Raw genomic sequence first — 24,048 nt, 5'->3', positions numbered from 1 at the left:
ATACCTTTTATACAATTTGTGCAGCACCTTTTAAATACCGAACACTGTGAATTGCAATAATTGCTCCTGGCCATCAATTGTTTTCTGTGGTACACAACACAAGTCAGTTTCTGAAGCAACAAAGTGGCAACAACATTGCATAAGCTCTCCATACATAAAAGGCAAGCTTAGACTAAAACAAAGGAAGGCTCTATAATATTTTGTGCGGGCATGCTGTGCTTATGAAACACAAAACCAAATGGTCGAGCTCTGTTTGTACTTGCTCTCAACATATTTATTCATGGCATTTCATTGCAACATTCACATGTCGAGCTATCCTGTAACTCCTTTGAGGGCTGCTGACAGAGGGCTTGGTGAACCAGTTTCACAAAACAGCTCAAATGCAACGGTGAAAAAGAAATGGAAAACAGAAAGGTAATAGGCAGCAGTTAAAATTGATAAATGATAAATGGCATCAAGGATAAATAACCATAATAACAAAGGGGAGTGTCTTCGACAAACATTCTTTCTTCTATTTGTTTTCCAAATACAGATACATTGCATAAGATTCAGTTTATCATTTGGTAAAGATACACAAAGATTTCGAATGGGGTCAGCACTGAACAGGCAGTAATTGCAGAGATGACAAGGTATAGAGCTGGATGAACACAACAGGCCAATCAGCATCAGAGGAGCAGGAAGGCTGACCTTTTCTGAAGAAGGGTCTAGGCCCGAAACATCAGCTTTCCTGCTCCTCTGATGCTGCTTGGCCTGCTGTGTTCATCCAGCTCTATACCTTGTTATCTCAGATTCTCCAGCATCTGCAGTTCCTACTATCTCTGAGTCAGTAATTGCATTTAGTTCCTTGAGGCTCTCCTGTATTTCTACATTGTACCATTGTTAATATTTCACAGTGAGCACAGTTTGAAAATGAACCTAATGGTTCAAGACAAGGAATGCAACAACGAGCAAGGAAAGAAAAGAGATTCAACTCAATACTTGTCATTTAGTGCCTTAAAAGTGGAGAGTTACCTTAGTCTATTGCCTGCTCGATGCCATATTCAGGTGAGACTTGTAAATGGTGAGCTCCTCACCTTCCTGGACCAAGTATAAGGCTATTCAAATGTATTACTCATGATCCTTACACAGACCACTGTTGGTTGTTCAACAATACAACTACCAAATTCTGAGTTTTTATTTTTCTAGGTCCCAGAGAAGCAGGAGAACTCTTCCTGGGTCAATGAATGTCTCTGAGCCTGCGGCCTGCCCAATTGCAATCTGCCCCAAAATCATCTTGCAATCACCAAACCAGAAAACTGTCCACAAGAGAGACACAGATGCTAGCTGCTTGGCAATGTCTATGGCATTTAAACTGAATGCAACTTATGCCTGTAGGAAACTTAAGGTGTTCTTAACTTCATTGCCAAAGGAAAATAAGAATTTTGTGACGTTTATCATTTTCCTTAAGCGAAACTTCCCGATAGATCAGGTTTCCTAGCCTCCCTAATCTGATAATACTGCAGATAAGCAAGCATTTCAGAGTGCTTCCTTGATTGCAATGAGGGTCTGGCTTTGATTTCGATCTAAAGCTGTTCAGCCTAAGGAGGACACAATGTCAGGTGACTGTGCAACATTCTATATCAATCATATACCAATGACTTTTTTTTATCCTGTTTTGCCAGCCAAGAAAGGAGCACCATTAATTAAAACTATGGAGCAATTTGTGGCTGGATCATTGTTCACTTCTGTGATGAATTGTCAAGAGAGGAAGAACATTACAAATTCAAAGGGGAGAATTGTAAGTCTATAATGAATGTGAATTTATTATCACACTTAAGCTCTTAGTGTATGTTACATGTTTATGGCTTTTCAAACCTTTTTGATTTACATTAAAATGTGCCCTTAAGAAATAATAGAAAAAGAGTTCATCATCAATAAATAATAGTTAATGGACTTCAAAAAAGTGAAGGGACTTAAAGCATTAATGGGCCACTAGGGAATGAACACTAAACGGAGCTTAAAATTCATCATTTTTGATAGTGCATTTTCTAGTCAATGATGTAATTGCATCTTACTTTTTTTTAAATTGACAAAATAAACACGTTTCACACACTTAATCAAATCCAATTATTCTAAAATTACACGAGCCAATTCTTCACTTCAAAAGCTGGATCTTTTTAACCTTTCTGACATTTTTGTGCTTGTCATAATGAGGGATGTACTGGAAAACACAACTCAATGTATTTCAACATCAAGTACCTCAGTCTGATGTAGCACAGTTGAACACAGTAAAAATTCCCTCTTTGTTTCCAAATTAAAAAAAAAAGTCCTAGTGGTCTCTCTCAGTGACTCTGAACGTGTACCGCCATGTTGGATAGAAGCATATAGGCTCCATGAACTGGGCTGAGGACGTACAAAGTTGTTTTATGTAGAATAAGAACTTCACTGTATCTGGCATTGATTTGAACTTGGGTGTAAGAAGTGATCGAGCAGTAATGAACCCACTGGCTCTGGTTTTCATTGCTGTGTCAAGTGCACAGAGGTGGGAGGGTTTGCAGCTCAGTGAACCCAACCTTTAAAAATGGCTGCCTGCACTCGACAGGCAGTGGGCTGGATTGGCCGGGTGACCTGGGAATGCTGCTGGGCTCTGATGCCTGCCTCAGGGCTCCAGCGTTATGTTTAAAAATTAAAATTAAAGAAGATAAAACATTCCCCTCACACCCACCAACCCCACACACTCCTCATACCACACCTATGCAAACCCATGCCACTTTATGCCCTCTACCTCTCCCATGGTCCTTCATACCCTCATGACAACTTGATGCCACTTTCACCCACCACCCTTTCCCCTTCACCTACCAGACCAACTCACTTAATATCCAGAAACACCCATGCACACAGGAGGAAAAAAAAGTTATATATCACTTAAAAGTTCTATATTCCTGACTATACTCTATTGAGGAATGCTCACTCATTTATAGAAAAAGCACATTTTGACAGTTCTAGACAGTTCAACACTTCTTGACAGTTCTTGATCCCAAACAGTTTCTGCATCTTTTATGCACAATCTTTTCCTCAGTTAAAGGGCACCTGACATCTCCGAAAAAATACGCGACTTTTCCCCCAGAGGATCCATGTCCTTCCCCTGAAGGTTTCCCTCCCACTTGTAAAGGATAACTGATCTAACTTGGCCACTGCAAAGGATAACTGAACCCACTCCCAAGGTGTTCCGGTTTGCATCCACAGGGATATCTCAGCTCTCCAAAAGGGTCCTCCAGCTATCCAAGAGAAAAGCAGTGAAAATGTACCAGCTCTTACCTGGTCTGTCCTATACCCTCGGTGTTCAGTGCAGCCAAAATGGGATTTAAACAGAGACAACTGAGAATTTAAATGTATAGCTGTCTTCGAGAACCCCACATAATGAAGCCAGAGCCACCTCCATTCCCATCCCTGTGGAAATGAGAGGGGTCCCAGGTTCAGGATCCAGATTTGTGATCTTGATCCATTTCCATCATCTTCCATGTACAGTCCCTGGCATATCGAAAATCTAAGTCACCATGTTCCCTACTTTCTCAAACACTTCACCTCAGGTGAAGTTCTGATTCATTTCCTACCTCAGTCAATGTACAGATTCGTTCTGAAACACAGTTAGTTTTGCAGGGCAGTGTGGATGTATTTTACACTTGCACCAGAAAGGAAATTTAAAACAAGGGTCTCACAGAAGTTTTTATGCATATTCCAGCAGCAGATTTTGAAGTAGCAATGGCAGAACTGATTTTTGTATAGCCCATGTATCAGCTTTTGTGACGGTGGATATTGTATAGTCTGTTAACACCTTATTTTCTCTGGTAAACTGAGTGGGGATAAATGCATAGAGTCATAGAAATATACAGCATGGAAACAGACCCTTTGGTCTAACTCATCCATGCTGACCAGATATCCTAAATAAATCTAGACCCATTTGCCATTATTTGGCCCATATCCCTCTAAACCCTTCCTATTCATATACCCATCCATATGCCTTTTAAATGTTGTAATTGTACCAGCCTTCACCACTTCCTCTGGCAGCTCATTCCATACATGCATCACCCTCTGCCTGAAAAAGTTGCCCCTCATGTCCCTTTTAAATTTTTCCCCTCTCACCTTAAACCTATGCCCTCTAGTTTTGGACTCTCCACCCCGGGGAAAGCTCCTTGTCTATTTACCCTATCCATGCCCCTCATGATTTTATAAACCTCTATAAGGTCAACCCTCAGCCTCCGATGCTCCAGGGAAAATAGCCTCAGCCTATTCAGCTTCTCCCTTTAGCTCAAACCCTCCAACCCTGGCAAAATGCTTGTAAATCTTTTCTGAACCCTTTCAAGTTTCACAACCTGCCTATAGCAGGGAGACCAGAATTGCATGCAGTGTTCCAGCAGTGGCCTAACCAATGTCCTGTACAGCCATAGAATAATCTCAAAATGTAACATGATTGTTATTCTTGCTCCGAGAAGCTACATATACAGTTAGCACAGGAAATAATTAAGCCAAACTAGTGCAATCAGAATCCCATAAGGAAATAAATGGGACATTCTTCCATGATGCAAACACTGTGTGCCTTGGTGCAAACATACTCACAATGTTGTTGGAAACAAATGAAAGATTGAAACAGCACAGGCCCACAGCTCCTGCTTAGCAATGCTAAAAAGCTACTGCCTGTGTAATGCAAAGTGAAGAGGGCACTCTACCATATACCTCTGCCATGCTGTGTTAACTCAGTATGATTACAATTATACTGATTTCCTTGAAGCTTTTCTCTGCCTGGTTGATATTCTGTAACTACATAGCTAAAAAAAGTATTAAAAAGAAGCTTCAAGCCAATCCACACCGAACAACCTGCTCTGAAAACTCTGTTCACATTTTGATAAACAGCTGTGTGATAACCATCTCCACAGCATCTGAGTCAATCCACAACATTTTAAAACAATCAATATTCTCTGTCAGTCTAAAAAACAATTGATTTCCCCTATCTTCCAATGTTAGTAGATCATTTTAAAAATTGCAGGATCTGGATTTTCACCAAAAAGTAACCAGTTTTTTTTTGGACCAATGTCGAATTTGTGCATCAAGTTTCATGGAAATCTACCTATTAGTTTTGAGATATAATATTTACAGACCAACAAACATTTGCAAAAGCATTACCTCCATTACCTTCATAAGTGGGGGTAATAAAAACCATCTGGCCAGATGGAACAAGATTAAGATTGTTTTCTTAATGCTGGCAATCCTGATTATATACCTAACAAAATCAAAAGCCGATTTGTATTAACATCAGTTGAAAGCTGGTCTGAATGCAAAAACTGAAGAGTGATTTTTTTCAAAAGAAATGGGCTTTTGTTCTCAGCACATTTTGAACCTGCACATTACTCCCTTCACATAGTTTTTCCAAAGAAAACACAGACATTTGGCATCTTACAACATAGTCAATGCCAGATTTCTTCATGTTCATCATTACCAACTGCTACATGATTATTCCAGAGCAGACCAAAGATTCTGTCATTATTCTGTCACTAGATTAGATTATAACCTCACACTGACTGGGTATATTGGTGGATAGTACTGTGGTGGCATTCAACGTGGTGTCAGACAATAGAAACAGAAAGGTTTGTTCGGCTAAGGTCTGTCACCCACAGTATTGTAAACACCAGAAATATTTGAAACCAAAATAGCAGCAGCTAGAAAAGTACATTGGATAATACAATATTTAAAAGAGAATTTAAAATCTTGGGACAGACTTTTAATAAACTAGTTCTGCATTGATGTCTGTATTCACTGTTGTGACACGGACATTCTTGGCAAGATCCTACTTGCATTTGAGAAGGTGCTGATTGAAGGCAGCTCCAGAATTTTGTTCCAGTGACACTGAAGGAACAGCGATAGACTTCCAAGTCAGGATGGCATGCGGTGATTGGTTACTGGTGGAAGTGATGGAGTTTTCATGAATCTGCTGCCTATTTCTTCAAAGATGGTGGAGGTTGTGGGTTTGGAAAGAAACTTCACAAGTTGCTGCAGTGAATATTTTAAAGGTTGCACACTGTTGCCACTTCTGGGTGTGGGTGAAGCTGAAGGTGCTGAATGTGGTACCAATTCACTGAACTGCTTGGTCCAGAATGGTTTTGAGTATTTTTTTGGAGTGTTGTTGGAGCTGCACCCATCCAGGCAAGTGGGGAGCATTCCATTACACTCCTGACTTTTGTCTTATAGATGGTGGACTTGCTTTTGGGAGTAAAGAGGTGAATTACTCGCTGCAATATTCCCAGCCTGTTCCTCTGGCCGTAGCATTTATAAAGCTAATCTGGTTAGGTACAAAAACGGAAACTGCAGGAAAAACTCAGCAGGTCTGGCAGCATCAGTGAAGAGAAAGCAGAGCTAACATTTCTTCAAAACTAACTGTAGCTAGGAAATGGTTGATATATATGCTGAAGATGGGGTGGGGGCAGGATAGAGGAGTGAATGATAGATGGAAATGAAGCCCATAGAGAGAGAGAGAGAGAAAACAGCAATTGGAAGTTCAATGTTGAGTTCAATAATTTTAGGGCCTGAGCACCTTCTCCCATGTATTTACCCCAACCCACCAGGCCTTGTCATTATATGGGCTGCTACCACAACCAAACCACTGTCAGCCTCATGGTCCCCATTAGCAGCTACTGATTCCCCCAGGCTGACCTCTACCCATTCCTTTGTTTATCCACTGTTCTCTCTCTCTGGGCTCCATCTCCACCCATCATTCACTCCTCCCCGTCCCAACTCTCTCTACCCCAACTTCAGCACATATACGAACCTCTTCTTGGCTACAATCAGTTCTGAAGAAGAGTTACTAGACCTGAAACTCTGATGTCTCTCCACAGCTGCTGCCGGACCTGCTGAGTTTCCCCAGTTTTTGTTTATGTTTCTGATTTCCAGCATCCGCAGTTTGATTCAGTTAGATTTCTGGTGAATGGTAACCCCAGGATGTTCACGGTGGGAAAATCAGCAATGATAATGCCATTGAATGCCAGTGGGTGATGGTTAGATTCTTGATCGTTGGTCAGTGGAGGAGGATGGTGTGGGTAACCATTCCACAGACTGCAAGAAAGTTGAGAAGGATGAATCACAGAATAGAATCCCAACAGTGTGGAAGCAGGCCTGTAGTAACAGTCAGATAGGATGCCAATTGTGACTTTAATAAGAGTTGTTTCGGATTGTGGAAGGAGCAGAAACATGACTGGAAGGATTGGAAAAAGGAGTTTGGGAAAGATGTAAATGGACTTGGGAGACGGAGGAAAGGGAGGAATGAAATGGTATTTTGCAAGGATGAAAGTGTGTATGTTAAGTAGAGAAGTCCTCTTGGTCTGCATATTTCCAGTGGCTGTTAATTCCAGTGATAATAACAATATGGTGGCTGATGCATTTCACCCCAAGAGCAAGCGGGTGCACCGCTGATGCTGTTTTGAACAACATCCAGGGCCAGGGCATGTTCAATCAGAATTTCTGCTGCAAAAATTCTTTCAGAATGTACACTTCACAAAAACACAAGGAAATGTACTTGTGTGACCAGCATCACCCTGAAGTCTGGGAGCAGAATGTGTTGGGTTTTTTTGTCCTAAACAGGAAAGGAGGCCTGATGCCTCTTGCCTATTTTGCTGCCTCGAAATGATAGCAGTAAGGTGTGGTCTGATAATCCACCAATTACTGAAAGTAGCGCTTGGAAGCACAGGAAAGGGCCCTAGCGGGTGGGGGTTTCACTATCTTAGTTGACAGACAGGGGCTATCTCTCCCTCCAGAATGGGCTTGAATGCTCAAATGATGGCTCCTTTTAAGCATGTTACTGCCCTTTTTTTATGGGAGGATGGGATGGAGTCATGGTGTAGGCAATGGTTAGAGGTCCTGCTCTAAATTCCCCCACTGCAGCAAACTTACCCTTGGAGCAAATCCACAGCAAACTGTCCAAGCTTTCATACCGACCAGGTATCCTAAATTAATCTTGTCCCATTTGCCAGCTTTTGGCCCATATCTCTCTAAACCCTTCCTATTCATGTGAAGGGAAAAAAACAGAGTTAACGTTTCAGGTCCAGTGACCCTTCCTCAGAACCCGTTCTGTTTTTGTTCCTGATTAATAGCATCCGCAGTTCTTTTGGTTTTCCTTCCTATTCAAGTATCCATCCAGATGCCTCGCAAATGTTGTTGCCTTGAACAATTTAAAATTCCAAAGTGAAACAGAAAGCATGTAAAATTTTAATGAAAGGAAGGCAAATACCTAGCATCTGAAGCAAAAATTCTAAATATCTGCCTTATGCTGATTTTCTTTTTGTTATAAGCTTCTTGGGAAGGTTATAAAGTGCAATTTTTAGATTAATTTATCCTTGCTAGTGAATTGGAACTGCAAGCATTCTTGAGGTTTGGAGTTTGTTTATCACGGTTGAATCTGATTTCCAATCTTCATCGCAGTCTTCAATTATCTGTTGCATGGAAAATTTACTGCAGCCACCATTAAGCCTTCACACTTCAGCAAAGAAGGAAAAAATGCCCTTTCCAGAAGAAAGACACATTTGCCTACATTTTAAGATTGGATGACAGATTTGTTTAACGTTCAAACACTTTGGCTCCTTTGCTCAACAGCTTTAAACTGTCTGAAGAACACAAACACATTGTTATTTACTGTAGTCTTATGAATTGTCGCTAAGAACTCCAAGATACAAGAGATAATTCACACGGGAATCAGTTTGCTCCTTCTCCAGTCCTGGCTCTCCTCTCCTTGCAGATTTTGTATTCGCATAAAATAGCGTATGTTGTGTTTGGGCATGAAATGTAAAATAAAGTTAAAGATTTGCAAGCTGGTTCTGAGAACTCTGAAGATGCCCTTCGTGAATAACTTCCCAGACACCATGATCTTTATCCCTGCTCTGTCATTATTTGTACAGTTGTGCAGCCACCGCCATGGAATATGGTGCGAAATACCAAGTGTAAAAAGAAAAGGGTGACATGAATTGGGAAAGCACTCATCAGGTCACATTAAACTCGGCTTTTAAAACTTCAAAAATCGCAGGAGCAGAACAGACTGGTGGAGATAACGAGTTCCACTTATCAGATGTCACAAAAAAGGGGGAAAAGAAGGGATAAGGTTTGACACAAATACATTTGGAACCTAAGCAAAAGCAATGGGCAGAATCTTGTCACTGTCTGAGTGACGTGGGCTATGGGGAGATGGGTGGCAGTATCACGTGACGAGGGCGACAAGCCTATCTCAGCAGCTTGAGCAACCCGGGCCTTATTTTACACTTTTTATAAGTGACGGGTCGGGGGATTCTTGCCAGGCAGTGATGAGTTACCAATTAACAGTCATTACTGATTGTTAACCGCTTTGTTAACAGTCAAACTCACCTCATTAATATTCAGCTTCCCATTTTGCAAAGCTTGTGAAACAAGCTCGACATTGGGAAAACTCAACAAGGAATCTGGAGTCCGTAGGTGGTGGATTCAGCTCACCTCTTGCCAACGATGTTGGAAACTTGACATGCCCCATGGGCACTGGCCACATGTACCCCAGGTACATAGACATTGGCATTTAACATGTGACAGCGTCTAAGAACCTTATTGGTCCATCTCTGATCCACTAACAGGATGTTTCCTCACTTTGATGCTACTCTCTGGGCTGCACTGGCCACTATCACTGTAATGCAGAAGCTAGGACACTGTGCGCTCAGGGACACATACCCAGCTCAGGGACTGGACAACGTAGCATCTCTGAGCTCACTCACTCTGCGCCAAGCTGGATGCTCATAGCATTCCTGCCTTGCATTGCCTCGCCTTGGCTATTTTGCATTTTGCCCCATCAGCCAGAAATAATATGCTCATAATACTTCTGCCTTGCCTTGTTCAGGACAAACACAAAACCAGGAAGCTTGGCATTGTTGTCAACAGGCCTCAGCCAAGTCAAGGAGGAGAGCTTTCAGTCAGAGAATCCTGGCACAGTAAGTCACATGTGGCCTCTGATACGAGGCCAGGCCCCGCTCCGGGCAATCAGAGTCAGGATCAGAGTGAGAACCTGAATGTTGGGCAGCGCACCACCTGACTTGACACTTCCTGCTCTACTGTGGTCTGATTATCTCCTGGAATGAGAGAGGGGCCAGTGTTTAGGGAGATGAAAATGGGTGGTTACAGCTGGTGCAAGTGGTGTCCCGGTTGAGTGAGTAGGCAACACAGAGGGCATGCAGGGTAAATGTTGCCAGGGGTTGGGGTGGATGACAGCGACTGATAGCAAGCAATATTGAGAGTGGGAGAGCATGAGCCTTAACGGGAGGTGGGTACAGTGTCAGAAATTGAGTGGGTATGAGGTATTGGCAAGAAAATGACGGTACTAACACTGGTAGACTGGGGAACGGCAATGGTCGTCTTTCTACAAACCTGGGTATTCCTCCAGATGGCTGAGACTGCTTTAATCTGGGTGACAACCTTGGACCAGGGTGACATGGTCCTGGGGGAACAGGTCTGCACTACCCGCTCCAGGATCTGTCCCACACGGCAGGCCAGCAATATCCCCATGTCCACCACGTCTGGGGCTAGTGTCAGCAATTGTGCAGGGCAGCTGTGGACTGGCAGTGCTTGTCCAAGTGCTCAAGGGGGTGATAAAGATGGCGCAAGTGCAGAGGATGGCGGGGAGAACTCTGGGATATCCACAGAGTGGCGAGTTGTCCCAGGAACGGTGCGTGATATGATAGGGTGGAAATGAGATGTGAGAGACCCATTAGTGATTGATGAGGCCAGTTTGGTCAGGTACGGCAGGACAATCTCACTAGGCCCTTCAGTAACTATCCTCCAAAAAACACGACAAAACTCAGACTTAGCCAAGAAAATGTAACATTTGGCCCAATGAGACTGAATTGCCGCAGTGTAACGCCTACTCTGCCACCTCATCTTTAGCAGAAAAGTAGCGAACACTTTGTTCATGCTTCCTCTGAGCTCCCACTGACATCAGTTCAGCAGCAGGGGAGGAAGTGAGAAGAATATTATCCTATGTTCATGACTGCCATTCAGAAGGAATGAGAAAAAGGTGGAGGAGAGGTGGCCTACCACCAGACCCTGGCCCCAGAAAACCATCTACAGAAACTTCCGCCATCACCCAGCATGAATATTGACTGCAGGATCCCTGAAAGCCACATCCCATCTCGCCACCTTTACACGGTGATAGGGTGAAGCCAGAAAAACTGAAAAATGTCTGCCTACCTACCGCAGTAGCTTCGATCCAGCTCTGACCGCTCCAGCAAAGATGAGGCGGCTGTGGGGAGATTACTCATGAGTCTGATGAACGGAAAGAGCCTGGGAATGTCCAAACCCCTGACTCCTGCGATCAAAATAATAACTCACTTTAAGCCTTTCCACAAATCAGAAAACTACTTCCATCGCCTTTAGTGGTGGTTCATATCTCTCCTTCTGCTCAGTTTTATTGCCCAACACTCATGAGCTGTTCCTGTGCTGTAACAATGAGCCAGGGGCTTGCCCTACACCATTAGTTAAGCTGAACCCATGATCATGTTAACACTCACCAAGGGGTCAGCAGCAGGTGAATGGCCTGTTGCAGCCCATCTCTGGCAGCAGAGGGAAATCTGTATCTTGTGTTTTGTTCAGATGTGTACAAAAGTTACTGAAGGCATCTCCCCGGGTTTCCAGTCGAGAATGAACTTCAAGTGGGTTAAAAATTACACAATAGGCAAATAGAAGATAACAAACTTCCTGATGCAACTTTGGTCATGGAAAAAAAATGGCAGTTTCATTTTTGGAAAAAGTCCAAAAAGTCAATTGTTGAAGAAGGACCAAGGAAGGAATCATTTGTGAAGCACCCACAGCGCCAGAACAAATTCCAGAAAGATTTGGACAGACGTAGCAAATGGCTGACATTCTGGAAGACGCAGTTAAAATGGTAGCTCATGAGAGGCTTTTAAACTGGAAGGTAAAGAACGGTCAGGATGGGATTCCAGAGCCTGGCACAAAGCGAAGTAAAAGCTCAACCATGAAATAAGGAAAGCCAAGAAAACGCTTTGGATCCACAGGAGTTCAATATCAGAGAAGTGAAGGTTGTAGGCTGGAAAGTTGGGATGTAGGGGGTCAGGAGAGAAAAGAGGAGGGAATGCCATAGATAGAACAGCCAATAAGAGTAGAGAATTGGAATTTGTTGTATTAGGAGCCACTGGGAGATCTGCAAGAGCAAGGGTAATGAGTGAGCAGAACATAAGAGTATGCAGATTGTGGGCTAATGACAAGTCTAAGTTTAGATCCGGGAAAAGCTCCAGTGGTTAAAGAAAGGTAACAAACAAAGGAGCAAGAATGTCAGAAGTGGCCGGTGTTTGCTCGGACTGGATGTAAGGAGGGGCCTTCAGCCACACACACTTACTTTTATTTGTAAGGTTTTATCTTCCTACCGCAAGGTATATGGGAGCGACATGACAGACTACTACCTATAAAAACAGACAATGCCAACGGCCACTGGGGAGCTATGCTGACAAATTATTCTCAAATACAAAGCAGTGCCAAGAGCAAACTTACTCTCAGTCTCACCCTTCTTGTGCCATTTCACCTTTCTAGCCACTAGGCTCCCTGTACTGTTAGCTGCTAATATCTTCCCTGTGTGGTTTGCTCATTTTTAATCTTGTTTCCACTCATCATGATTGCTTATTGTCAGATTTTACTTTAAATTATAGTTCATTTTAGGTATCTGCTAAAGAAGGATTGTAATTTGGAACTTTTTATTTCTTATTTACTACTTTATACTGAGAAGCACTGTAATGTAGAATTTTTAACTTATTTCTCTATTTTTCCACGTGTTCCCTAAGATTTTGTGTCTAGGTACCTCGTACTTAAGATGGTGCCATGAATGGTGACATTTGTAAACTTTTGACTGGACTCCTGTATCTCTGTACTTGAGTACACGTGACTCTTACATTGCTTCAGCTGTCAGGAAAGGAGAAACTGAATAAAATCAATGAGAACACATAAAACAACAACAGAGTACAGAAAGAAAGATGCAAATTTGTGAGTTTACAGAAATGGTTTTCTGTGCCCAATTGGTAGAATGCCGGATAAAAGTCACTAAAGGTCATTCAACTAAAATGCTTTATGCTCCTATCAGTTCCAATACTATTATTTAATTCCCAAAGGAAGAGAATGGTGCTTAGCTGCCAATCTTGGCACATTAATAATATGGGATTTTAGGAGTAGAATGAGTGACATGGATAACAAGACCAACAAAATACACAGCAGTGTGTCCAACTACAAAGAATGAGGTGTACTGAAACAGGTTATATTTTCCAACCTAACAGTTCGAGACTTGGCAAATCCGAAGGTGCCAGAGGTGGCAGAACAGGCCCACTGAGTGCTTCGATTTGAAAACGAACAATAAAACTTGGCTTCAGGTGTTGTATTTTATAGACCTGGAGCCAAACCAGCAATCCAGCATTTCAACAGCCAAAATAAATTCTTCTTCAAGTTAAAAACGTCTCCAAGGCTCCAGTTTGTCTATTTTGGAATACTAATTCCATTTTCTGTGCTCACATATTCATTGTGAGAGCTACCCGATGTTATTTTCATACTTAAATTTACATTCTGATGCTAACAGTAGGATACACTTAAACTATCTGTTTTTTTCTCATGAAACTTTTCCAGTCCATTTCTAAAGATCAGGCTTCCTTTATTTCTCATAACAGAGGATTCAGTGTTAAGGGAGGAACAATTTTATCGCTTACTGTAAAAACACTGAGCAGATTCAACTGCTTTCAAATATTTACCACCTTTAATTTTACATTCTCCACAGCCAAAATCACCTGTTAGAGCACATTAATTAAACAAGGGTTTTGTTTTGCTTTATGAACCTTCACATTTGATGGAGTTTGTTAAAAGTTCAGGCTGTGCTTGGCAAATTTCCTGAGTAGAAGGGAGATCCTTAATCTATTGAATCAGAGATAGTAGGAACTTTTTTCTGATGAAGGGTCTAGGCCCGAAACGTCAGCCTCTCTGCTCCTATGATGCTGCTTGGCCTGCTGTGTTCATCCAGCCCTGCACCTTGTTGTCTCCTTAATCTATTGACCTGTTCTGCATAAAATGATGCAGCTAGTACATTAAAATGAATACAACATCTTTTGTATGCACCTACATACACATTGACAAACATCACTTTTTAAAGGCAGTTCTAAATCATAGTCAGGTGAATCCTTCCTAACTCCATATGCTATTGCAGAATTATTCATTATAAAAACAACTAATTTTACACTAAATCCTGTCCATTATATTGCAACGGCCCCTGGACTAAGCGTGAATGGAAAGGAAGATTACAGTGATAAGAAAAATGTACAGAAATAGAATTTTGTTTTTGTTGGTGAAAAGCACAATTTGTGCCTAATATCAATCAATGGAAACCAGTGTGCATTCAATCTCACTTTAATGTTGGCTTTTTAGCTCAACGCATTTTTTCAAATGTCATCAACTGCAATAGTGAGCAAATTTGGCTTCCAGGGTTTTAAAAGTCACACAAGTTTTGCTCCAAAATTCTATGAGTTTCTTGAGATTTGGAACAGTGTTAACTCTTTACCATACTTTCCTTAGAATCATTACAACTTAAGTAAATGACATTGAGGGAATGTTAATGTCAGACTTTTCACTCATGGCTTGTACTTACACAAGCCACCAGTTGCACAATTGTCCATTTACATGAAATTTCAGCCCTAGATTGCATGAGAATGCACAATTTCTGCATCCTCCACATGGGTGGCATTTCCTGCTCTTACTCCTGGCCTTTTTAACTGATTATTTTCTTCAGAACAGAAATTGAAAACATAATGGAACTCATTTTGACCTTTAATGACAGCATAAAACCGGTGACTTTGATTCAACCAAGTACCAACTCTCCCCATTTTCACTTCCATTGACTACAAGTCAGCTGTCAAATCACTCTGACCAGTCTGCACTTTCACAAAAAAAATCCAAATTACCCCCAAAATCTTGCAAAATAATGAATGAAAAATGAACAACTTCAGTATGTTTATCACAAGTTAGTGGGGGAAAACTTTACTTGCAAAGCGACTCACCCTGAAGAAATTTTGGCTTCACTTGCCGACATTAACAAAATTTCAAGGAGGACCAAGGAAAATATTTAATAAGGCGGTTATTTTTGAAAATACAGGTGTAAGGGGTATTGGCATGTGTTGGCATAGGGGCTGTAAGAACCACAGGGGTAAGTACAGGATCATTTGGTACTATAGAGTGTTGAAAGGTTATGAGGTGTGGACACAGGGTATAAGGTGGCATATATTGACAATGTACGGACTGTGTGTGTGTGTGTGTGTGTGTGTGTACGAGTGAATAGTGGGTGGTGAGGTCCTGAGGATATTTTATTCTTCCTTATTGAATTTTGGACACAATACCACATTCTTAAGGCAAGCCTTCTGGCCAGGCCACCTTGTTACCCAGTATCCTCTGAGTTATAGATGTGAATCTGGAGAAGCACAGTAGGTCAAACAGCATCCGAGGAGCAGGAAAGTCAATGTTTTGGGACTGGGGAGGGGGAGGGGAGCTCAGAAGTAAATAGACGGTGGGAGTTGGGGCTGGGGTAAGGATGGTGATAGTTGGATGCAAGTGGGGATTATTGTGATCGGTCAGTGGGAAGGGTGGAGCAGATAGGAGAGTAGGAAGATGGACAGGTTAGGTCAGGTCAGGGAGGCGTGGAGAAGGGGAATGGCTGGACATGGGATAAGGCTGGGGGTGGAGGGATTTTGAAGCTGGTGAAGTCAATATTGAGGCCATTGAGCTGTAAGCGCCCAAGGCGAAATATGAGGTGCTGTTCCTCTAGTTTACATTTGGCCTCACTCTAACAGTGGGGGAGGCCAAGGACGGACATGTCACCAGATGAGTGGGAGGGGGAATTAAAACGGGTGGCAGCCGGAAGGTCAGGTTGGTTGGTGCATGAAGATCGCAGATGCTCCATGAACTGATCCCCGAGTCTGCGTTTGGTCTCCCCGATAAAGAGGAGACCACATCGGAAGCAATGGATACAGTAGATGAGGTTAGATGAAGTGCAAGTGAATCACTGCCAGGTTTGAAAGGATTGTTTGGGGCCTTGGACAGAGGTGAGGGGGGTGGTGTCGGGGCAGGTGCTGCACCTCCTGCGGTTGCAGGGAAAGGTGCCGGGTGTGGTGGAAGGGTTGGTGGGGAGTGTAGAGGTGAAAAGGGAGTAATGGAATGAACTGTCCCTGTGGGAAGTGACAGGCGTGGTAAGGGGAATATCTTTTCGGTGGTGGTGTCTGATTGTAGGTGGCAGAAATGTTGGATGATGATGCGTTGTATTCAGAGGTCGGTGGGGTGGTACATGAGGACTAAGGGGACTCTATCCTTATTGCTGTTGGGGGGATGGGGTTTTCAGTTAGAAGTGTGGGAAATGGAGGAGATGCGGTTGAGGGCATTATTAATTACAGAGGAAGGGAAATTCCAGTCCCTAAAGTAGGAGAAGACCTGTAGGATATCCTGGAGTAAAACGTCTCATCCTGGGAGCAGATGCAGCGGAGGTAGAGTAATTGAGAGAGTGGGATAGCATTTTTGCAGCAGTGTGAGTGAGAGGAGGTGTATTCGAGGTAGTTGTGAGAGTCAATGGGTTTGAAATGAATGTCAATGGTGAGACAGTTTCCAGAGACAGAGACGGAGAGGTCCAGAAGGGGAGGGAGGTGTCAGAAATGGTCCGGGTGAATTTGAGGGCAAGGTGGAAGGTAGTGGCGGAGTTGATGAACTGCTCGAGCTCCTCATGGGAGCACAAGGCCGCTGTTGTCATCAATATAGCGGAGAAAGAAGTGAGGGATGGTGCTATAGTTGTGGAAGAGGGACTGTTCCACAAATCCTACAAAGAGGCAGGCATAGCTCGGGCCCATGTGGGTGACCATGGCCACTCCTTTGGTTTGTAGGAAGTGGGAGGAATCAAAGGAAAAACTTCTGAGGGTGAGAACCAGTTCTGCCAAGTGAACGAGAGTGTCAGTGGAGGTGGAATGGGTTGGCCTATGGGAGAGGAAGAAACGGAGGGCTTTTTGGCCCTCCTCATTGGGGATACAGGTGTAAAGGGACTGTACGTCCATGGTGAAGATAAGGTGTTGGGGGCCAGGGAATTGAAAGTTTTGGAAAGGGTAGAGGGCGTGGGTTGTGTCATGAATATAGGTAGGAAGTTCCTGGACCAAAGGGGTAAGAACAGAGTCAAAGTAGGAGGAGATGAGCTCGGTGGGGCAGGAGCGGGCAGAGACAATGGGTCAACCGGGGCAGTTTTGGTTAGGAGATAGAAACGGGCAGTGTTGGGATGGGGAACTATCAGCTTAGAGGCTGTGGACAGGAGATCTCCCAAAGTGATGAGGTTGTTGACGGCCTGGGAGATGATGGCTTGGTGATCAGAGGTGAGGTCATGATCGAGGGGATGGTAGGAGGAGGTGTCAGAGAGTTGGTGTCTGGCCTCAGCGATGTAGAGGTCAGTTCACCATACTATCACCGCGCCACCCCCCGCTCCCCCTTATCGGCGGGTTTAAGAGTGAGGTTGGCGTTGGAGCGAAGGGAGCAGAGAGCCGTGCATTCCAATGGGGAGAGGTTGGAGTAAGTGAGAGAGGTGGACAGATCCAAGCGATTGATGTAATGGCGGCAGTTTGAGATGAAGAAGTCAAGGGAAGGTAGGAGGCTGGGAGGGGAGGTGGGAGGTTGGCGGGGGCAAGGGGAGCATGTTGAATACCTGGCAGGGCTTGCGGCTGGGACTGAGTGTGGAACTGGGTCCAGAAGTGGGCTGGAGACTTCGTCAGGAATGGCAGGCAGATGCACTGGAGTGGTCAAGTGGGCGGAAGCAGAAGTGGCCCGGTCATCAATGATGTCGGCAGTCACATGGTCTTCTACAGAGACCAAACGCAGACATGGGGACCAGTTCACCGAGCATTTGCACTCTGCACACACAAACCAACCTGACTTTTAGGTTGCCATCCATTTTAATTCCCCCTCCCACTGCCCGGCAACATGTCCATCCTTGGCCTCCTCCACTGTCAGAGTGAGGCCAAACATAAACTAGAGGAACAACACCTTATATTTCGCCTTGGGCGCTTACAGCTCAATAGCCTCAATATTGACCTCACCAGCTTCAAAGTTCTGACATCCCCAGCCTTATCCCATGTCTAGCCCTCCCCCTCCTCCTCGCCTCCCTGACCTGACCAAACCCATCCATCTTCCTACTCCTCTATCCGCTCCACCCTTCCCACTGACCGATCACAATAATCCCCACCTGTATCCAACTATCACCATCCCAGCTACCCTCCCCCAGCTCCACCCCACCTATTTATTTCTGGGCTCCCCTCACCGCGCCTCCTGTCCTGATAAAGTGTTTCAGCCCAAAACATTGACTTTCCTGCTCCTCGGATGCTGTCTTTTCAGCTTCACATCTATTGGCTCTGGCTTCCAGAATCTGCCGTCCTTACTGTCTCCTTCCTCTGAGTTATATCTGGTGCCACCTCTAATAGATCCCACAGCCTCCAGACTAAAAATCTGATCTTTGGACGGAAAATGTTATCAGTAGAGTTCCCGGAGCCAGGAATTCTCCCAACTGAGCATCTGATAAAGCTCCGAGCTTCCATCTCAGGCGACAAATAGTAAAGAGGTTTTGAATGTGCCAGTTTTCTCAACTTAATTACAAAGAAAAAAATCATCAAAAATATAGCATTGAACTGATTGAAATTGAAAGTGAAACAGCCATATATCTAAAACAGATGCAAAACATGATGTCATGAGCTGACCAGCTGTTCTACAGGTGGTCAGTTAGCTCAGTTAGCGGGACATTTGGTTAATGATGCAGAGTGATGGCAACAGTGTGAGTTCAGTTGCCTTACCAGCTGAGGTGCCACCTTCTCAATCCTGCCCTTTACCTGAGGCATGGTGACCCTCACTGTCAGTCCCCTCTCTCTGTCTCCCCCTTTGGGTCCCTGGCACTGAGATGACTTTACTTACTTACTTTTCTACAGAAAACCACAAATAAGCTGCATATATCACACTTATACATGGAGTTAGCACTTATAGTGTGTATTAATTCAGATGGCAGGCTGAGTTCATCAATGATCTCCAGGACATCGTACCTTTGCCTTTCAGATCCAAATTTACCCGAGGTTGATTGGTAGAAATTCTCTTCAAACGAAGAAGCTCAATAGATTTCAAGTCAAATACATGAAAACCAATAGCATTACTCAACACAGAAGTGGCAAACTCCCTCAGATAGGCATAAAGATATTGATGCCGGCATTGCAAACACCTCACCCTCATGCTAACATTTGGAGGAAAGAGATAAGCTTGTGTTGCAACTCGCTTTTCTCTTCTCTAAGCTGGAAACATCTAGTACTGATAATGGGTGGTGAAATCGGTAAAAGAAAGTTTCATTGCTCAAAGTGATGAGTTGCAAATTAGTTCCCTATTATCTCCACAAAAGAATTACTCAAAAAGAACTACAAAAGATTTACCAGGATGTTGCCTGGTATGGAGGGCATTAGCTGTGAGGAGAGGTTGGAGAAACTTGGGTTGTTCTCACTGGTACGTCGGAGGTTGAGGAGCGACCTGACAGAGGTCTACAAGATTAGGAAGGGTATGGACAGAGTGGACAGTCAGAAGCTTTTTCCCAGGGTGGAAGAGTCAGTTCCCGGGGGGCATAGGCTTAAGGTGCGAGGGGCAAGGTTTAAAGGTGATGTATGAGGCAAGATTTTTACACAGAGGGTAGTGAGTGCCTGGAACTCGCTGCTGGGGGAGGTAGTGGAAGCAGATACAATAGTGACTTTTAAAGGGCATCTTGACAAACACATGAATAGGATGGGAATAGAGGGATACGGTCCCTGGAAGGGTAGGGGGTTTTAGTTGTGACGGACAGCATGTCCATTGGAGGGCTGAAGGGCCTGTTCCTGTGTTGTAATTTTCTTTGTCTTTGTTCCAAAAATCTAAACAAAGAAACTTAAATGTTATACAGTATAATTACAGGAAAAGGGAGTCACTGTTATTAAAGAAGCTTCACTCTCTCTATGTGTATAAGTGAGTCAAAATTGAAGTTTCAACTCACTTAGAATCAGCAGGCCTCTGCTCAAACTCCTTTCAGAATCTCCTTTGCGGCGCTGTGACATCATGTAGCCAGGTCCCTGCTGTCTGCTTGCTGAAATGGTGGGAATCAATACTTCAAGTCCTGAACTTTGTGAAATACAGCACTGATTTTACTTACAAAAACCGCACTACGGTATGCATGTGATCACTTAAAAAACAAACCAAGGCTGACATGGTTCCCACGCATCTGCTTTAAAGTCACACTCCTCCATGAGCTGGTTGCCAGTCACCCAGCATTGATTCTGTGGTAACTGGTGCACTTGAGCTGTTATAAACAATATTTCCATCAGTGGGCCTAATATTCTGAGTGCAATAATTTGCTGAGATGGGAAGTGGTGCAGTGTACCAGACTGTAAGTTGATGTTATCACATTGACCCATCTACCGGCACAGCTTGATCATATATTCATCGCTGTATTTCTTTTGGTTTGCATTTGGGAATCGAGGAAGAATCTTGCAAATCAGCACATGCATGAATTATTCATGATGTGGGATTGAGATAGAATATCCGAAAGTTAAAAAAACCCTAACCTACAAGGATGAAAATCGCTCACAGTTTAAATTTTGCAAATTCAGATAGAATGGTGAATGCGTGAAACACAATATTCGTGGACAAAAGAAAGAAGATTGTATTGGAAGATTCAAGAGGGAATAGGTTAATTTTCTATAAAATAAGCAATGTCAGAACAATGAGATTCTGTGTGGCGTTTATGGAACATTCTAAATCGCCACATTATGCACAAAGTTAATTTATCACCTTATATATTCTTCTGTTTATTAAAAAAATGTATATATTGTTAGCTTCTTCATGACATAGTATGATCCTATTAGGGCAAATGTTTAGCTTTGTGCAATTGTTTGATGGCAAACCAAGAGCTGTGCATCATCAATTTTCCAATAGGTGATCATGACTCCATGTTGCCACCACAGGAACAAAAAATGCATTCTTATGTATAGTGTTCATTGACATGATGCTTCTAGCAAAATCAGGGTGTGTTTTGCTCTAATACTAGACCACTTGGTTGCAAATTCCATTTGATTATTCAGTCCTGCACTCCTCATTACCGTGCATTTAACTAGAGGACTGAGGGGCCACTACATTGATTACAGTGCCACCTTTCTTAAGATCAGGCTTCTTCTGGTCTATCAGAGAGATGTAAAAGAAACCACGGCATTATTAAGGGAAGAAAAGGAGTTCTAGCAGTGCAGAAACAAAATTCTCTGACTGATGGACATCTGAGGTAAAATACTTGGCAGATTAGTTTAACAGAGTTTTAGCAAATACAGGACAGCTTGACAGAATTCCCTGCTCCACACCCAGTCTGACCTCTCTGTCTTCGACCTCCTACACTATTCCAATGTCAGCTCAACCACACCTGGATTCAATACCAAGTTCAACAACTTAGGGTCATAACCTTCCTTCCCTTTTATTTTGTATTTTGCTTGTGTTTGGACAGCGGCTGATGGTGTGAATCTGATTGCCCATTTACACTCCTCAAGACATTTTCTTTTGTTCCTTTACTTGCTATATTACCCTTTGCTATTGCCTTGCATTATTATCTTTCTATTTTTAGACTCCTCGGTCTTCTGTCCTATCATCAACCCTTCCTCTTAATCTTCCAGGATCCTTTCTCTTCCTCTGTATTTACTTAAAACCTGTCACATCACAAACCTTTTCCAGCTTGATGAAAGCTCATTGACCAAAGCATTTACCCTGTCTCCTTTTCCACAGATGTACCAGACATGCATATCTAAACCAACATCAGTGAAAATATATTCACCAATCATTAGTCTCATTTGGCTGCTGGCTCAAATAATTAGTTAGCTGAGTGTGAATCAGAGAATTTTACAGCACTGAGGAATGCTGGTGCTGGTTCGTTCAAAAACCTATCTAATTAGTCCCACTCTCTTGCTCTCTCCCCTTGACCTGGAAACCTTTCCTTTCTCAATTTCCTTTTGAAAGTTACTATTGAAACTGCTTCTACTACTTCTTCCGGCAGTGAATTCCAGATCATGTTAACAAGCTGTGTGAAAAAAAGACTCCCCTTCTGCTTCTTTTGCTAATTATCTTAAACCCACATTCTCTGGTTCTTCCTCTCTCTATCTACTCTATTAAAACGTCACATAATTTCAAATGCCTCTCTTGATTCTCCCCTTAACTTTCCCGGCACTGGGATAAACAACAGCTTCTTGAAGCAAAAATAAATCATCAAACTGAAATGTTGACTCTAATTCTTTTACCAGAAATGCTCCCTGCCTTCAGAGCATTTCCAGAATTTTCTACTTTAATTGCAGCTTCCTTAGTCTCTTCATATGACTAAAGTTCTTCATCTCTGCTACATTCTAGTAAATCCCCTTCACACCCATTCAAGATGTTAACACCTTTAGTATGTAATATTTTTTAGGACAGCTCGATGCGATAACAAGGGGATTCATAAATACAAATTATTTATTAGCCTTTTTATTCTCTTCATACTAATTAACTAACACGCCAAAGAAATTGGGGAAATAATTCTGTGAATGCAGATCTGGAGCTTGCTAAATAAATTATGAATTTTGTCCAATCATCTCAAACTTCACAGATATCTTAGGATGTTCTTAATCTAGCTTTTAGTTTTTCTTCTAATTCTTTGATATCGCTTCTTCGCAAGATTTAGGCGCTTGTACAATCACAGGCCTGCTGAGTGTCACATTTTCAAGAGGTCTAAAATATAACCAGAAACGTTCAAATACTCAAGAGATTTACTCCTCAAATTTCAAACACTTGTTGATTCTCTCCCTGCCATTCAAACTGCAGCTTTTGCAAAACTCTTCAAGCCTAGCCTACAGTTAATGATCTTCGAGACCGTTCGCAAAGTTCTACTTTGAAAGTTTTGTAAAACATTACATATGTATGTATTTTTGCCAAGTAGATTCTGAAAGGAATTATTGCTGTAGCATTCCGATTCCAAGTGGATTGAAAATACTTTTTGATGTCTGGTTGAGAAAGTAAAACTTAAATTAATAACAACAATTAAATACAATAACCAACTTAATATTAAAGATTTATTTTGGGGATTTTTCTTTTTAATAGCAAAGGAAGTTAGGCTGCTTTATGATCTTACTAGAGGCAGAGGGTAAGAACTGAACAGTTACATCATGAAATATTGGCAATTTTTGCAGTGGAAATGAATGACATAAATTATGATACAAATCATAGAAGGTAAGTTAATGCAGTGAAATATGTCTAATAGTCATCTCATAGGACTTTTTTTTATTCTTTAAGTATATTGTTGGGACTTTGTAACAAGCAGCTCTCGAAGCTAAAGAACAAAACATAATTTAATTTGATAGAGCCATTAAACAGCATTATCATGATATGAAGTACAGGTAATAGTTGATGGCACAAATCAAAGCAGAGATATAGTTTATTATCTTTTAATCTCCTTCAATGTAATCACATAATGAATCATCACATTACACGATTATGGAGGAGGAGCTGACTCGTAAATGCCAGCTAATGATACCTGAACAGCGTCATCATCAAAACTGATTTACATATATGTACAACATTGTGCACACCCACACACACAAAAATATATGGACTGGAAATTTTTACGACAACATGGTTTTCAATAAATCATAAGCTAACAGCTTTAACAACAAAATGTTTCTTTCATTGACACAGTTGCCATGTTCGGATCATTCTGCTGCGTCCCTTTGTACATCTGGATGACAAGGACAGGCATCTACTTACTGACCACAGCTCCACCTTCAACACTATAATCCCAACAAAACTAATTTCCAAACTCCGAAACCTAGGTCTCTAATCAGCCCTCTGCAACTGGATCCTCGACTTCCTGACCATTAGACCACAAGCAGCAAAGACAGGCAACAACACCCCCTCCACGATATTCCTCAACACCAGTGCCCCGCAAGGCTGCGTACT

The 24,048-nt window shown here is 42.6% G+C and overlaps 1 protein-coding gene and 1 long non-coding RNA gene across 5 annotated transcripts in view; one reads left to right on the top strand and one right to left on the bottom strand.

The window, feature by feature from the left end:
- Positions 1–24,048, bottom strand: part of LOC109925865 (retinoic acid receptor beta-like) — a 217,174-nt gene that overhangs the window by 78,792 nt on the left and 114,334 nt on the right. For 3 of the 4 annotated variants that reach the window (XM_048614300.1, XM_048614317.1, XM_048614322.1), the window contains exon 4: positions 20,084–20,173. The exons of the other annotated variant lie outside the window; for it this stretch is intronic. In XM_048614300.1, the coding sequence (XP_048470257.1) occupies positions 20,084–20,173 (90 nt within the window). The remainder of the gene's footprint in view (positions 1–20,083; positions 20,174–24,048) is intronic. 4 annotated transcript variants of the gene reach the window in all.
- LOC125486516 lies at positions 306–24,048 on the top strand. Its single transcript, XR_007265178.1, has 3 exons — positions 306–414; positions 1,662–1,777; positions 23,788–24,048. It is a non-coding gene; the product is annotated as an uncharacterized LOC125486516 (long non-coding RNA).

The sequence above is a fragment of the Rhincodon typus genome, chromosome 2 (assembly GCF_021869965.1).
Source record: "Rhincodon typus isolate 14 chromosome 2, sRhiTyp1.1, whole genome shotgun sequence".
Lineage (NCBI taxonomy): Eukaryota > Metazoa > Chordata > Chondrichthyes > Orectolobiformes > Rhincodontidae > Rhincodon > Rhincodon typus.
Note: the sequence above shows the minus strand (reverse complement) of the source record. Positions and strands in the feature narration are given on the sequence as shown.